The sequence below is a fragment of the Ricinus communis genome, chromosome 5 (genome assembly GCF_019578655.1).
Source record: "Ricinus communis isolate WT05 ecotype wild-type chromosome 5, ASM1957865v1, whole genome shotgun sequence".
NCBI lineage: Eukaryota > Viridiplantae > Streptophyta > Magnoliopsida > Malpighiales > Euphorbiaceae > Ricinus > Ricinus communis.
In genome coordinates this window covers 24,979,988-24,998,019 of record NC_063260.1, presented here as the reverse complement: position 1 = coordinate 24,998,019, position 18,032 = coordinate 24,979,988, and the positions used below count along the sequence as shown (strand labels likewise).

The following is an 18,032-nucleotide window of genomic DNA, read 5'->3' as shown; positions in this document are numbered from 1 at the left end:
GAATTTTTCAATAAAAGAAAGGTGGGAATATTTTAATTCCATTCTTTTATATTTGCGCTCTCCGTTTATTGATTTTGGAATACAAGGATCTAATTATCCTTTAACTTAAAAACTTCCTTATTTGTTATTTGACATTCAAAATTATCGGGTTTAAGGAACTACTTAACAAATATATATATTGTATTCTGATATTTTATTTTATATAATTTATAAGAAAAGAAAAAGAAAAAGGAAAAGAGGAAGAAGAAAAGAAGAAACAGAGAGATAATTGCGGCGCCGGACTCTCAACAGGAACAAGTAGTGCCAAACAATTAATAAGGAAAAGATGGAAAACACCAAGTGCATGCTGGCATTTGGAAACTAATCCTATTCCAAATTTAATCCTAGCGGCGGGTTTGAATATCTTATTATGATCAGAATTAAAGATCTTTCACGAGAAATGACAATTATTTCAAACGACAGCAGCAGGAAAGTCCGGGTGCATAGCACAGAAACCGACAACAAACCTGATTTCTCAATTTCATTGTTCCTTTTTGTATACCGCGCCCGCTGTCCGAATACCAAAGTGGTGCACTAACTACGCAAAGTTGTTATCAATCAGTCGATTGAACAAACAGAAGCAAGCCTGCATCATTAAGCACTACTGCTGACTAAGCTCTGTGAACCATTACCGACCCAAATCCGCAGTAGGTTTTGCACAACCAAGGCAGACAGATTTTGAGCAGTGTCTGTAACTGTACATTTAAAAAGGAAAACCAATTTAGCGCACCCATCTTTTATGGCATTTCTGCTATTGGGTCAGCGTACTTTCGAGAATTTAAAAAATGAACAGCTTCTGATAGGGATACACATGCAAAAACAAATTCTCTATCACCAATTTTATCTATCTAGTCTATGGATTCATGGCAAAATGCCAAGAGGATCGCTGTTGATTCTCATAACTATATCCAGCAGAGTGTTTGATAAATTTGCTTTCCAGGGATGATGCTGTCTCAACCACTCATTCTGCTCTCTGCAAAGAAAAACCTCCAACCTCTTCTCCTGATGTTTAACATGAGAATTCAATGTGCCCTTGCAATATAACATGTTGTAGAACTGTTACCGTGCCACATTCCTAATCTCAGATGTTGCTTCTTGGAGTTTCTTCTTTATTGATTTGAAACTGCTCTGGCCCTGTTTTGTCCAATGAGTTGAGTAACTTCGCTTAAGAAACTCCGATATAAGAGGTGATTTTAGAGTTGAATCCCTATCTGAAGTGTCATCATACTCTGCCAAAAAAGCAAAAAGAATACCATAATTTCAGATGGTTTAATCTAGCTCCAACAGAAGAATAGAATTTTTACTATTAAGCATGATTTAAACATGTCAAAGTTGGACGCTTATGTTTGTCAAAAATGAAGATAAGGTATAAGGTTTTATAAAGTAAATAGAGGTAAAGTTTTATAAAGTAAATAGAGGTAAAGTTTTAGAAGGTAAAGTAGTCTTTAATTTTACTTTGTTTGGAAAGAATGACCAGTGAATGAAGGTTTTAAAAGGTAATATAGAATTTTTTTTAAACTAACCTCAATCGGTGGGTTGAGATTTGAAGAGTTTTGGAGGTTTTTAAGAACTTCCAAAAACCTTATCTCGTAAACTGTACTTCCTTCCCTCCCAATTAAGGGTTGGAGGTTTCAAAAGTCTATAAAACCTTGAAAAACATTGAAACACCTCTATCCAAACAACCTGAAGTTCTATAGCACAAGACAGGGCATACTAGGGCTGCTAGCAGAACAAAACAACCAGAGTTATTCCGGTCATCATAAATGAGAAAAAACTAGAAAAGGAGGTTGACAATTTATAGTTTGGCTGGATCACCATGAACAACACCTCTCCATTCCAGTGTGTCAACTGCATTTTTCTTCCTAGCCCTGATATCCACATGTGCACAAAGATGCTGCCAGAAATGCAGAATTTCTATTAAAAGTAGGTCGCATTTAATACCAAATAGATTTATTACCTGAAGACATGGGGAGCTGATATTGCCTTTTTAGAAACTTAGAAGCTTCTCTGTCTTTTTTGTGGCACAGAACACGTACTAATGTGTGTGCATCGTCTAACCGCTGACCCTGTTTATCTGAATCAGATCCGACTGAGATATGTTCACTTGCATTCATCAACATCTTAACAACTGTTTCAGTCTGCCAAAATAGCAATTTGTCAAACTGCCAGATCCAAGAATTGAGTTACTTGGACAAAAAAGCCTAAATTTTGAGTTGCCAAACCTGAAGGGAAAATATGCCAAGTATCTGTTGAGCAAATTTCGCTTCTTGCTCAACTAACGAACGAGGAAGCCCTTCTCCATCAGCTATGAAGAAATCCTAGATAGATAATTGATAAAAACTAAAAATTAGAAAAAAAATTGAAACCATTATTTAGTAAAAAGAAAGTTGTGCTTATGGATCAAAAAACAGCTAGTTTACATAATAAGCAAGAGGGCACATGAGAAGCATTTTATTAAGCAAGACAGTCCACATTCTATTAGATTTTGAGGTACAGGTAATATCCACACCAAAATGAATTGAGATACTTTCTATGTGAATTGAGCAGTTTCAAAATGGAGTATTGAGTATCTGACTCAACCTCAAACACACACGCATTCTCTCTCTCTCTCTCTCTCTTCCTTTATTTGTGTGCAAGCGTGTTTGCCCGTGTGCTTATCAAGAGCCATATTAGGCCCTGCCTTTCAAATTAAGCCCATTAACATTGAACTCCCGTCAAACCAACTTTGATTGATATCATAACTTTTCAACATTGGAAATGCCAAGTTGGAAATTTTGCCATTAGTAAAGTTCAGGATGCAAGCAACTGCCATGGAAAATGAAAAGCTACATTTAGCTTCCGCGAAGTGGAGAGAGAGAGAGAGAGAGAGAGAGAGAGAGAGAGAGAGAGATACCTTCAAGATATTAAAGTCATCTTCCATCAAAGCAACATCTGAATCAGAAAATGCACGAGAAGGTCCTCCATCCAACAAAACCCAAACATACGCCTCCTATAATATTATAGCATACAAGACTCAATGTATGAAGAAAGGTGTCTCAAAGCTCAACAGCAGACAGTTAGATGTGAGCGTACCAATGATGTTCGAAAGATACTTAACACTAAAAGGTCTCTGAGGGTGTCATCAATCAATCCGCATATGAGATCGAGGACCTACATGAGTGCCTCGAAGGTTAATAATACAAAAACAAAAACGTAATGACAAATAAAAGATTTATTAACATGAGCTCATGCATGGATGAAGCTAGGTAGTATGTATTATGGCATCAACATTAGAAGAAACTTCAAGAGAGAAAATGTGTGTACACTGCAATTACTTACAGTGTCAATATGATGTAGAAAACTTTCCAAACGAGAACTTTCAACATCGCCACGATATAACTGAAACAAGAATTTGTCTCTCAGATCCCAGAACACAACTCTTGCTCCTAGAAGTTACGTTTCACAAAAATAAACTTCCCAGTCAGTGTCAAATGCCAAGTAAATTGAAAAAGTGGATGTACAAGATTCACAAAAAATAATTAAGGCAACCTTTCTGTCAGCGTCAAATGCCTAGTAAATTGAAGGAGTGGATATAGCAAGGAAAATATATTTTGTTGGAAAATTCTGGTTACTTGATAACAAAATTACCACTAGAAAGCTTTATTTATTTATTCCTTATCAAAAGAAAAATATGATAAACCATGAGTATTGCCAGGAAAACAGGATAAGAGAGGCTTCATCTATAATATGATCTCATAGAATTTGTAACTTGAAGAATCAAAAGAAAATGATTAGTCAGACATGATGCTAAACAAGAACATTAATCAGGATAGAGGGAAGTAAGACCAGTGAAATGAAAGACTATGATGAGGAGATCATAACCGAATCCTTCAAAAAAATATGCGCCTTAAAAATGTTTAAAGCATACTACTCCAATATATCGCGTGCAGATGCAGGTTCTGTCAAGGTTGAAGAACTTTTTCGTGCATTAACTGAGCCAAATCTTTTGGTAATGCTAATATCAATTAGCTATGAATGTATATTTATTGATGTATACTTGATAAGAACCACAGAAGTTTTTTGGAGTAATATTTAGTTTCTGCTTTATCAAAACATACCAAGAATCAGTATGCCTGTCAAGTGTTCTGCTCTCATGTCAAATAAAATATGACAAGGAATGCATGAAGGAAATTAAGATTAGATGGACAAATAGAAGTCGACTACTATCAGCAGAGCTGTCACTGTTGATTAACAGGACCATGTACTAGTCCAGTGAATAAGGAATACATCAAATCACTTGGATTATAGTACTACTTTATGTAGCTGATCAGAAAGAGAAAAATAATAGGCATTTTTTATTATGTATAATTTTTATATTTATATAAATTATGTTTAAACCAGAATTTCAATCAGGACCAAGACTATTAAATTAACAAACAGTTTCACATTTTAATATACTTAAAAACAGAAAATTACATATAGCCCAATAGGGATCATCTTTAAAGGAAAAAGCTGTAATTCACAAGTAGCTGTCAGACGTTCAAAAGAAGTTAATAAACTTACCAGTGAATGCACAAATTTTGTTGATAGCACCAGTCGCAGTATCCTTGATGATGCTAAAAGTGGTTGAAAATAGTGCATCAATAGCTTCACCATGTGTTAGCAAACTATCCTCTTCCAGTGGCTCGTCTTTTCCTGAATTACATTAATGTTCTTCATAAGCATACATCAATATGCATACATATATAAATGCATACAAATGGATATATATCTAAAATCACACTCATATACCAACTCACAACAAGACTATATTCCCCTATTTCCTAATATTACATTCGTAATTCTGACTAAAGAAATAATTTATCCAGGGTCTCGATTTCATTAACAGAACTTACTGCATCTTTGGTTATGAGATGACCTGACCTGCGCCCACGATTTTCTAATCCCATCTTCCAGTATGCCAATTTGCTTCTGAATATACTGTCATGGTGAAAAATGACAGAAAAAATTGATCTCCATAATGATCCCAAGCTTTTACATGTCATGCCATAGTTTGTTATAACAGACAAAAAAAAAAACCCACAAGAATAGGAACTTTATGCTCTATCAAAGCGAAGTTCAGGTGTCTAGAAGGAAAAAAAAAAAAAGAATTTCACTGAAACTTAGCAGACATGTAATAAGTTTCTCCTTGAGTTTACTGTTATAAACGTTTTCAACTTAACAACTTTAGGAACTATTTCAATATCTAATTTAATTCCTAAAGATGGTTCCAAACTTATTCCAGAGTCTATCAATGCTCATTTTTCTAAAGCTTTTAAAACATACTTCCTAGGCTGATTTGTTCCTCACGTCAAAAGCTCGCATCAAGGTGGAACTAACCAAAAACAAAAAAGGAGCTAACCTCAACCTTTTCTATCCCCTATTTTTTCTATGTGAATAGAAAAGGCAAGCAAGAAAAAGAGTGTAGGTCAACTTAAACTTAAGTAGGCAAAGCAACGATAAGATTATATGTTAACCAAATTGAAACACTTTCTTGAAGAGTATTCGACCTGATGCATAGTATTGGCTTCTCAAACCATTCAGCTTATAATTTAAGATTTTGATGTTTTAACCATCCTCGACAGGCCAAAAGACACTTACTTGAAAAGTATTCAATCTGATGCAAAGTTTTGGTATTGTCAACTCATTCAGCTTACGATTTATACTGTCATCCAACAGTGCACATTCTAGCAGCCGTTTCTTAATTACTGGAATAGCAGTCTCTGTATAACGAGTTAAAGGAGGAGCAGATGGATAAAGGTGCTTCTTCTCGACTGCAGTAAACCAGAGATAGAATTTGCAATTAAGACTTATGATATTTAGAAAACTTGCGACTTAAATACTTCAATTAGTGAGCAGAATGGAGTACAAATAGAAAAAGTTTGGAAATATGAATTTTTTTGCATAACTATGAGATTAACAAATGACAGATTGAAGAATCCCCTACCACATCCAACCACATGCAAACAAGAAAGATGGATAAAAAAACCTACTTGTAGCAGAAAATCAATGAAACAATTAGACATCCAAGAATTTTCTTTGCAAGGAAATTCCATGAGAAAAGAAGGGAAATAGCACTAGTATTACACTAAAAGAAACCACTTAATGAGCAGCCAATTTTGTGCATCTCAGATAAGTGACTACCTAGACCAGAAAAGATTATCAATAATCAAAAAATCAGATGTCACTCTATAACAGGAACAGCCCTCCAACCACCCAAGCGAACTGGAAATCTGCAGGTCTCAATACAATAGTGTAACTAAAACACATGGTACACTAATCAATCAAGTAGCACCAAATCCAGCATTTAAGCATGCTAACCTTGTTCTAATTCGATCAACTTGTTAGTTAGTATTTTCCTATCTTACAAGCTATCACTCTCATCCCATCACTACTAATCATCTCAGATCCATTTCTTTCTCCAATCCTACAGAGGAAGTCCTAATCTAAGCAGGCCCAGTAGCTGATCACCCTAAATATAAAGAAAAAGGTAACTGAATCCTATGCAAGAAATCCTGAAAACGTATCGAACTTGGACATTGGAACTATCACTCACCTAATTGCTTTATCTATATATCAGGCAGAATCCTCTCCCACTAGTTTTAGCTGCATGAACCCTTAATTGTGACAATGTTAGTTGGTATATAATAAAAGTCTTGCTAAGTAAATTTTTAGAGGATCTTTATGCTCCATAAATCTGATTTTGGTGAAGGAAAGAAGAAAGCCGCCAAATACATTTTCCAAGAAAGAGCACAGAGGTCTCTACTCAGTTAGGATCTCATTCACTGTACAGTAGATCTAGTTTCTCAAGTAAATCTAGAAAAGAGAAAGATATACAAGCAACAGATGTAATCCTGGTTATGCAAATTAATAAAATAATAATACCTAACTGATTGAGCATTTTCAGCAAATAAGCATCCAGGCTGTGAAAAATTACGGATAATAAAGCTTGTAGATGGGTTATATCCATAGGGAGATTCAAGCCAAAGAACTGATCCACAGTCTGCAAGTTAAATTGGATATAAGAGGAAAATATCAACCAAAAGAAATTCAAGCTACACAATGCATACATATAAAAGAAAAAAGAAATATGAAAAGGTTCGCATAGAAAGTTGTGAGCGAGAATGTTGGTAACATGCAAGGACAAGTTCAAAGTTTGAGAATTGTTCTTTTTACAGCTTTCATATATAAAACACAGTATCAAAAATCATGAAACAGCACTACTAAGTGGAATTGGAGCCATGCCAACAAAAGCAGCATCTTTATAAAGTAGGCTCCATGTATTCTAATTATCCAAAGATGCTAATATAAAAGGAAATTTCCTCAGGCTAATTATCTTGCAAAAGATGTTTCAGTAAAAAGCTGCCCTAGAGTTTTCTGTACCTCCTCCACAATCCTGAAAACTTCAACTATGGATGCTGCCTGCCGTTGATGAAATGATAAAGGCTCCCAATCCTGCAGATGCAGATATTAATGGTTGGTTAAGCTGTTTTTCGTAGCAATGTCCAGGTCCATTCATGATGTGCGTGTGTGTGTATATATAGAGACAAAGGGCAGAGAAACGAATTGAACGAATTTATCCTTCCCATGCATGCACATATCAAAATTGACTAATGTGCTGTAATCAATGCTTTTGAATCAACTTAGACATGCAATATCAAGATATCGAGCATAATGGTCCCACGTTTCACATTTAATTATGGGGATATTCAACTTAAAATTACAGGATAATACTAAAATAAATACAAGAGAAAAATAACTGGAAAGTACACACAATCATAACTACCCCATGCAAGAAGGTAACTGAATCTCACATTTAGTAATACTTAAAAATAACTGAACATAAACTGCTAGATGCTAAACTACTGACTCCCTAGTGTTCATATATGGCTTCAGAATGGCTGAATCTAAGTGAACTTTTATAATACCTTTGATCTCTTAATTTTTAGGAAAAATTCTCCTCAGTGTTTCATTAAGGAACTTTCACTTAAATACTACACAGATAAACTATAAAATAGGTACCTAAATATGATAACAAACTCACCACACTACTCAATAACTACCTAACACCATAAAAAAACTACTGTGCCTGAATAAGCTGAAGAAAATTGAGCACAAACTAAATCAAAGATAGCTTCCCTAGGTAGATTACGACCTTGTTATGCCCCTCAGTTGGACAGCCTAGATACTTCTAATTGGGTGCATAACAAGGATTGCACTGTAAATTGCTTGACATGCAGTTTGGACTTACCTCAATATCAAAAGCACGTCCAGTCCATTCCAAGATATGAGCATGTTGAGATATCACCCAATCAAGAATAAGTGGTGTAGAAACTTCTCCAATCTGACAGAAGTAACAAATAAACTATGAAAAAAAGAGGATCAATTTACAAAGCAATGCAGAAAGTGCCACATTACAACTGTGACCAAATGAAAGGAGGCTCTTGATTGTTAAAAAGTATTAGCTCCCAAGTGCACTTCTTGATTGTTAACAAGTATTAGCTACCAAGTGCATGAATGAAAGCTACCAAATTTCTACAATTTCTTGTTGCTAACTCCTGAAGAAGTATAATGTATTATCATCCCCATGTAATGAAAATTAAAGAAAAAGTTCGTATCAGCGCGACAGAAGGAAAATGAAGAAAAGCATTCAATCAGAGCAATAGGTTAGCATGCAGTAATCCAACAATAAATGTTGATCTAAGGCTCATAAATTGCTTGAGATTCGCCCATCATAAAAGCATCAGAAGGCATATTTGATTTCTAAACCTGTCATAAATCAGCATGATCGAGTACTGACAGCCAAGCAATGCAAAGTAAAAAGCCACAGTAGTTGCATCTTTCAAAAATTTGTTACTAAAACATCTACTAACCTGATAATGGTCCAAAGTCTGATTGGAAGAGTGACATGACCTATTTGCCTCCAAAGCAGTAATATGTAGCTGAGTCAGGTAATCATCCAACATTTTAGCAGCAGGAAGAACCGACCTAACATCTTCAGAAAGAGATGAAACTCCCTTAAGGAAAGGCTTCTGCATTTTGACGACAACAAATGGGAACTGATGTAGAATCTTGGTAAACATATACCAGCTAGAATGAGATATTATAACAAAAATAAATAAAAAACAAACCAGTCTTTTCCCATAAAATTGATGCAATAGAACAATTGATATCATCAGAGATTCAGGACACCATTGACGTAACACTGGCCAAAAGACATTAAACTCTCTTTCAGCAATCAACTTTAGTTCCTTAGCAAGCAGAGCCAACGGATGCACCCTTTGCAATTTAGCTTCAAGATCTACTTTCTTTGCTGCCTAACATTATAAGTAAATGGACTTCAAGTGAGGGAATTAAAAGTATGATGACTACAAGTAAATTATACTTGACAGGGCTACCCAAGAATATTATAATCCCAATCTAAGCATGTGCATAAGAAGATATAAAACAAGGAATCATATACGAAACTCACCCGCCCATATACAGCTTCAGTAGATTTATTGACATAACTTTTAAGCTTGCCAGAAACATAATCATCTGAAGCGCCCAATTTTGTTAACTACATAAACAAGACGAGTCTTCACATAAGACGAGAAAAGGCTAGCAATAATTCTCTGATGTATAATACCAGCACAACTTAACTAAGTGCCCAATTAGTAACCAATGCACCAAAAGCAAACATAAGACTTATTAAATCTCTCTCTTTCCTGAGAAAGGAGTTCCATCAATTTATTAAGAAGCAATTAGCATGTGTAAGTATCACAAAACAATAATGCAAAATAATATTGTATGCACTTGAAATATACATTATTCAGCATAAATTGGTGCACCACCATATATGCATAAATTTTATAGTGCAGCAAGATCTGACCTTAATTTCACCATGATCATCAACAGTAAGAACTCCAACTGCTGAAAATAGAGTCATCAATGTTCTGAAACAAGAAGGTTTCTGAAGAAAAAAATATCACAATTAGGAAGAACATCAGAGGACATCATACCGCATTTTACAAATTATAAAAGAAAGTCCCAATGACACAATAATCATAAAAACAGACAATCATGAGCTGAGTACTCATGTTTGTACATTATTCCAAAAAATATGCTCTCGTCTCTGAGCATAGAAATAGAATTACAGTTGTTATAGAAGGAGGTTCCAAGCATACAAGAAATATGAGAAACGAACTCGTATGCTCTCTCCTCCCCTTCCACTCTGTTACTGCCTCACCTAAGGCAGTAGACTTTTGAAAATATCCTACTTCACACAAGTGATAGTTGGTGATATCTGACTAAGCAGTATATAAAATATATAAAAGTTAGCAAATTACCTGACTGAAATGCAGATGATAATCTTGCAATGTACTATCACACCAGATGCTAATTGAGAGGCAAATTGATTGTGCCAAATTTAACTTTACTTCACGCTGATCACATTGCCTTGAACATACTAGGCTATTCATATACTGCTCCTCCTTCCCATCAGCTTCTTCAGCAGATACAAATTTCTGCAACTCAAGGACTGCATCTTCTAAAAGCTGTCCTCCATCTGTCTCTACGAACTTCAGCAAGGTATTTTGTCAGTACAAATGCTAAAGATCATCTTCAGTATTCAATGAGTTCCACTATAAGATTGCAGTGAACTTGCATTTTGAAGACTGAATAAGAATAGTGCCATAATAACACTCTAGCATTAAAAAGAGAGAGCTAGAGAGAGACACATATGTTTGCAATCCAGAACTCTGAAATTCAATATTACTACTTACTATAAAATTTAAAATAATAACTATATCAGTGGACAGCTGCTCAATGTCAACACTGAAAAGTACCTTTCTATTTATCCCACCAATGATTAAAGTGACGACATATATATTCCTTGAGGAAGACAAGTTTCTTATATTTCATCCATAAAGACAACAATGTGTAAGAAAATGTTAAGAATTAGACTTGTTCTTCCATCTATGGATGTCCAGAACGACAGACAAGATTACATTAGTTATAATGAAGGAGAACGCTACCAATATCCACCAAAAACATTTGAAAGATATGTGAAAGCTGGTCCAAATGCCAAAGACATGGTCTGGCATGTCTAGTGATAATAATGGACCTAAGAGTTTATTTATGAGTCTTACTTCAGGTCTCCCTTAGTTTGAACTTATTTTGTCCAACTTGCGCTTGTTTTGTGGTTTACGGGATGTTTTTGTTATTTCAAGCTTAATTGGAACGGATTGAGCTATAGTGTTTTAGGTCAAATTTTTGTCTTATTTCTTATTTCCAAGCCTTGTCTTGTATGTAATCTTCTTATTTATATCTTATTTTTTATGTGATAAAAAATACTAAAAGACGAAACACTACACATGTCCATGACATACCTTTCAATTATCAGCTAATTAGACAGTAAATTCAAATTTTCCTAGTAGTTGTGATCGTGGTAGCTGCTTGCAGCAATCTTATTTAATCCCATGTCTGCTTAAGATGGAACTCCAAGTAAGATGCAGAACAGCCTAAGAAATGTTAGCATAGAAAAGAACCTAGATGATACTGCTACGCAACAGAGCTGAATCTGCACCTGTTACATCTCTCAAGACCTTTAATTTTTTGGCTTATCAATTCTACCTCTTAAAATCTTTTAAAACTTTTTCAAGCTTTCATATAAACCTAAAATGCAACCTAAACTTTAATTTGCTTTCTGCCCCATGCTTAAAAACCGTGGTTTAATAACAAGGTTATCCTATTACATAATAGGCAGGAAATATATAATGTTAAAGCATTATGAGATATAGAGATACCTGTCGAAAAAGAACCCACCCATATAAAGCGTTGTGCAGTTTCTGAGTGATGCCCAAAGCAGCCCAGGTTGATTTTATTCGTGATAAGACCTCACCAGCTTCCTGACAAAATCTCAAGCGCCAAAAACTAAGCTCGTTCAGAGTAACACAATGACGAGACACATTTGAAAGTGCTAAACAAAAATTAAGACAAGAACCTACCTCTACCAGTTGACCTTCATCAAGAACATCAAACACACCAAAAAGTAATTTCTCATAAAGTCTTATGTTCAAGTGATAGCTAGCAGTCCAATAATAGGTTTCGCCTTCAATGCGAAATTTGCCAGGCAAAGATGACATATTTACAGCAAATTGTCTGATAGATGCTAGAACTGCAACTCGCTCAGAAGGCGACATTATAGTATCCCATTCCTACAGCATCCCAAAAGCCTTGCAGGTAAAATATGAGGAAAATTTTAAAGCCCATTTTCAGTTAATTTTAGGAAACTGCCACACCTTCTCATCTCTGATTTTTGCAACATGGCTTCTTATACTTAGATGTTCAGCTGTCATGACATTAGCTTTACTTGAATTTCCAACAGCAGAAAAACAAAGAAATTCTTCGAGTATATTTGCCTGCAAGAGTAATTGCAAACAAAATAAAAAATAGAGCACAAGAAGCTTTGCATATCTTCATATTTTCTTTTGAAAAAAAATGCTAGATGATCACCACAATAATATGTTCAGTACACAGTTAGAAAAGCACACGAGCATCATAAATAGTGTCCACTAATATGCTGTTCATGATTTAATTACCCCACATAACTACATGCAAATGGTTAACTAGAAGCATAGCTTTTATAAGATATCAGACAGACTGACTGTTTAATGAATCTCAATATCAGACCAAGTAGTCAACTTCATACTTCATAAATCTTGGGCCTGAGGTATATAGCAGATGGAAAGGTCATTTCAAATTTATTCACCAATGAAATTATTTACTACAGCAGTTAAGGTTCAAGCCCGAGGCAAGATTGCAGAGGGGCAGTATGATGCCACATGTTCATACTTAGTCTGGCCAACCCACAGCTGAGCCTTCACCCCTCAAAAAGAAAAGAGTTCATCCATCTAACATTCTAGGTTTGAGGCCATACCAACAGTTTGTAGTGAACAGCTACTGCATAATTACAGAGATAACTTCAATAACACTTCAGACAATGCAGACAACTAGAACAGACAACTAGAATTATACACTCAAATAGGTTTTTCTATACTATTTGTATGGACTTTGCTATATCTTTTAAAATTACAGGAAGTTCCAAATGCTTATCAATTGAGGAAGGTAATATTCATCCTGCCATTTCATAACACATGCTTAAACATGTTTACCTAGTTCTGTGTGGAAAAGAAAAGAGAAATAACCTATAAATACAGTTACTCCTTACCTGCCTATTCTTCCATTGCATATAAGATTTTTCATTGCGGAAATCAGACTTGAAAACTCCATTCAAAAGGCCCAATGAAATATGAGTAAGGTCAATCTGTCCATACATTCTCCTTGCTGCCAACTGCATCAAATTTCGCCTAATGCAAGCATCCATTGCTTCTGAAATCTAATAAATAAGCACTACTTACTTTGGAGATTGAAGCAAAAATCTAACAGATTGCAGAAAAGCACAAACAAGTAAGCAATAGACTCCATTTCACTGAGTATTAACTGCAGACTGAAACCAAGGTCGAGACTGGCACATATATTTTATTTGAGAGCATTAATGAAGACCATTTCCTCCTAAACAAGCACTATTTATTTTGAAGATCAATGCACCATGTAACTGATCACACAAAAAGCACAATGAAGTAAAAAATAGCGTCTCCAACTGCGGACTGAAACCATGGCCAAGTAGGCTTATCAAACCACTAATGAAGACTATTTCTTCCTTTCAGGGATTTTCAGTAAGTAACCTCTGTAATCCTTTTATGTACTTATGACATATATGGCTTAAATAATTATTAAAACTAATGAAACACTAATAATTAATAGCCTTGAAGTACAGTATAGTATAGTATTTGGGGTCACCAAATGAATCATGCAATATCTAACTAAAAATCTCCAACCTCTTTAACCAAAAACTAAGGTGACTTTCTCCATATTATATGTAAATTACACCCTTTATAAATTAATTTTATTTGCTCATGTGTACAAGCCCCCGGAGCATCTTACAAGCAAAATTTAAAAATACAAGGTCGCTGCAAGAGACTGAATCTAAACAAACAGTGCTAACTCTTAAAAGTTCATAGAAATTGCACCGTAGCAGTTACATAGAACTGCTTACGTATACAACTTCTAACAAAGATAAAATGAAAGATAAGGATCTTATGGCTTGCCTGCATCTGAACACGGACAGTGTTGATGAACTCTGAGTCTCTTCCTAAATATTGGGAATGTGAAGGCATTTTCTCCCTTTTACTTTTCAACCCAGACAAGAATTTAGAATTCTTTTCTCTCTTTCTATCATCAACTGAATAGCCTTCAACACTAATATGCAAAGAATAAAAGATGAGAATGAGAAAGCAAGCAAGGTAAGGATTAAGGAAAGAAACCAATTGCCTATCATCCAAGAAAAAGAATTTATTATATAAAGGTAAGCATGAGTTATAACATATATGCACAAACACCTGCAAGTACAGGCATGCATACATGTATTCCACACACTAATCTAATACATATGGGCATACTGACATACATAAGTAAAACACGTGAGCGCATGCTCAAAGACATACACATGCAAGCGGAGGCAAAAAGAGAGTACCCAGGGAGAAAAATAGATGCAAGCAACAACTCATAGGCTGATTCCCGCAAATCATCATCAGACAATCCTTCAAAAATCCTGAAGTTATGTATCAATTTACTCAAAAGGATGAAAGGCTAATGCTTGAAGAAAATTATAATTTCACGTAGGGGGAATCTTTTTTATTGAAAAAAATAGAAGGCCTACTACCTTTTCTTTCTAGTGATACATATTCTGGAAAAGAAAATTCATGAGCAAATATACATTACCAATAAATACCTGTACTCAGACTAGGTAAACCAAGTTGAGGAATTTCTGAAGTTTGTGACGGCCTGACAGGTGAATTTGCTGCTACATTAAAGCTAAGACCACAGTCATTCGCAAATTTTGTGCAATCACAGTCCACTTGACTTGATTGTGACGCATTAGTAGTTTGGTGAACAGGAATTGGAGGCACTCGCCTAGGCGGAGATCCAGCTATATCTGGGTCAGAGACAAGAAAATAGGTGTCCCTTACTAGTGAATGACTCTGCAATAAAGTAACAAAAAAGAAAGAAGTTAAAATTGCTCAAGTTTAATGGCAATAGTAAATTCAAAAAATAACAGATAAATAGAGCCATATGCAAGTATAAATTCTGGCAGGATTACGGCATTTCACTACTTATATCTTAATCTCACCAAAATATAAGCCTTTTTAAGTTAAACTACCGAAGCACAGTAATTTCAAGGCTAAGATATTAACTTAAAATGACAAACGTAATCCACAGTTTAAGCAACACATAACATAATAGCTTAATAAGGAGAAAAATAGTTAAGTATACCGTGATAGGATAAGCGGATTCGAGCAAATAATTGTTAGTAGCTTCGGTAACATCGATAACTCCACCTGACAAATAGAGCAGAAAACAAACAAACACAATTGAATAGAGTGTTACTAGTTCTTCGTTTTCTACTCTCTTTTCGTTCTTTTGTCATGGCTGACCTGATTTTAGAGAGTGGAGTATATAATCAGTACTGAGAGAATCGAAATCGATATCAGAGAGAGAATTGACAGGAGCTGTTGAAATTCGGAGTTCCCTGATCAAACCAGAAGATAAGAGGAATTCTAGAAGTTTCTGGCGATCGCGACGGTAGCGGTGTAAAAGAGCTACCTGCTTCTGCTCCTCCATCTGCGCACTTATATTCCGCTACTGAACTTTTGAGCTTTGACAGAGTGAGAGGAGCTTTTAGAGGTATAAAAGAAGAGAAATTATATTTATATCATCAAAATATAAAAGAAGGTATATTTCGGGGAGCGCAAAAAGCCGACGGTAAAAAAACAATATATTTATTTTTTATTTTTATTTATAATACTTTTTATTTTTTATTTTGCATAATGGTATGTCGACTATTGTTTAAAATAAGGTCTAAAGTGAGTAATTTTTTTATATTTTAAAAAAAAATTATATAAAACTATACTCTATTTTTATTAAATTCATATTAAATTCACAATAATCTATTTTAGTTGTCCTAATGAATACCTAGTACCTATTTATTTATTTTGATTTCGTGACTTTTAAATTTCTATTAAATCTTTTTATTTTAGTCAAATACTAGTTTATATTGCAATTATAATTTTATCCGCATTCTTTGTAAGATTATAGTTTTATTTTATTTTTATCTTATTTTAATTAATTTATTATAAATATATTTTTTTATATTAATTAATTTTTAGTTCCTAAATAACTAATGTTATATATTGTTTCTGAATAACTTTTATTATAAATTTTTATTTCTAAAAAACTTGTATTACAAATTTTAGTTCTTGGAGAATTTATATTATAAATTCTAGTTATTGAAGAACTTGTATTATAAATTTTAGTTATTGAAGAACTAGTGATATATAATTTATGAAAAATTTATATTATAAATTTTAATCTTTAAGAACGTATATTATAAATTTTAATCCTGAGGAACTTATATTATAAATTTAGTTAATAAAGAACTTGTATTATAAATTTTAGTTTTTGAAATACTTCTATCATAAATTTTAGTTATTGAAGAACTTGCATTATAAATTCTAGTTCCCGAAGAACTGATATTAGTTTTAGTTCTTGAAGAACTAAATAAATAAATAACTAAAAGTATAAATTCTTGAAGAATTTTGACCATAAGTTCTTGAAGAACTAAGTATCTTGAAATCTAGTATCCTAATTTACTAAGAAATTAATATTTTATATTTATGAAGAACTAAATATACTAGTCTTTAAAAGATTGATACTAATTGACGTATTATTTATTTTTCTTTGTATAGAAAGATAAAATATTATGAATCCTACTCAATCGTTAGTAGGATTAAGAACAAATAATTCAGATTTATGTCTTGTAGATAGTGCTATCATGCACACCATATTAAGATATAATAAATATTTTTCTCACTTAACAATGGGAGATATTTATATCAATACAGTATCTGGTAGTAAACTAATAATTGAAGGCTCCTGAAGAGCAAATATATTACTATCTAGAGGTACATATTTCTTTATTAAAAATGCAGTATTCTTTCCAAAATCTTGTAGAAGTTTATTAAGCTTTAAAGATATTCACCGAAATGGATATCATATTGAACTACAAATGTGGAAAATATAGAATCTCTATATATTACAACCTTCACAATGTGAAAGAAATGTGTATTTGAATAAATTACATGTTTTCTCTTCTGGCTTATATTATACATATATATGTACTATTGAAACAAATATGGTAGTAAACCAGAAATTTACTAATCCAAATATATTTTTATTTGGCAATGATCGATTAGGTCATTCTGGATCAACAATGATGCGAAAAATTATTGAAACCTCTTATGTTCATCCATTGAAGTACTAAAAGATTCTTCAATCTAATGAATTCTCATGTTCAGCTTGCTCTTAAGAAAAGCTGATTATTAGGCCTTCATCGAGCAAAATTCAAAATGAATCACCTAGAATTTTAAAACGTATACAAGGTGATATTTGTGGACCAATTTATCCATTTTGTGAACCATTTAAATATTTATGGTGTTAATAGATGCATCAACAAGATGGTCACATGTATGTTTATTATCAACTTGAAATCTAGTTTTTGTCAGATTACTTGCTCAAATAATTCAATTAAGAGTACAGTTTCCAGAATATGCTATTAAGATAATTCGTTTTGATAATACCGGTGTACATCTAAGGCCTTTAATAAGTATTGCATGTCAATTGGAATAACTGTTGAACATCAAGTAACTCATGTTCATACTCAAAATGGTCTAGCAAAATCTTTTATTTAACGTCTCCTATTAATAGCTAGACCACTACTTGTGAAAACAAATCTCCCAAAAATTACTTGGGGATATGCAATTTTATATGCACCAACTATTATTTGCATCAGGTCAACTAGTTATCACAAATTTTCA

General features: G+C 33.7%; 1 protein-coding gene across 12 annotated transcripts; it reads right to left on the bottom strand.

Annotated features, from left to right (window-relative positions):
* Positions 1 to 510: 510 nt before the first annotated feature.
* Positions 511 to 15,862, bottom strand: LOC8265442 (protein unc-13 homolog). Of its 12 annotated transcripts, none has more exons than XR_007215801.1 (28): positions 15,594 to 15,861; positions 15,433 to 15,497; positions 14,891 to 15,140; positions 14,633 to 14,699; positions 14,208 to 14,358; positions 13,268 to 13,435; positions 12,339 to 12,458; positions 12,045 to 12,254; positions 11,844 to 11,945; positions 10,386 to 10,616; positions 9,929 to 10,009; positions 9,530 to 9,616; positions 9,189 to 9,374; positions 8,931 to 9,089; positions 8,309 to 8,401; positions 7,441 to 7,512; positions 6,943 to 7,060; positions 5,659 to 5,831; positions 4,914 to 4,998; positions 4,582 to 4,713; positions 3,358 to 3,464; positions 3,112 to 3,189; positions 2,933 to 3,028; positions 2,262 to 2,357; positions 1,997 to 2,177; positions 1,855 to 1,953; positions 1,563 to 1,761; positions 1,243 to 1,268 (listed from the first exon to the last, which is right to left on the bottom strand). XR_007215801.1 is itself a non-coding variant. In XM_048373920.1 (27 exons), the coding sequence occupies exons 1-27, from the start codon at positions 15,778 to 15,780 to the stop codon at positions 1,099 to 1,101; spliced, it is 3,564 nt and encodes a 1,187-aa protein (XP_048229877.1). In that variant the 5' UTR covers positions 15,781 to 15,860; the 3' UTR covers positions 511 to 1,098. The 12 variants fall into 12 exon arrangements, 8 of the variants coding, with proteins under 8 accessions (XP_048229877.1, XP_048229878.1, XP_015571203.1 ...); XR_007215802.1 differs by having other exon boundaries at positions 1,563 to 1,758; XR_007215803.1 differs by having other exon boundaries at positions 1,563 to 1,758; positions 1,867 to 1,953.
* Between the last annotated feature and the right edge of the window lie 2,170 nt (positions 15,863 to 18,032).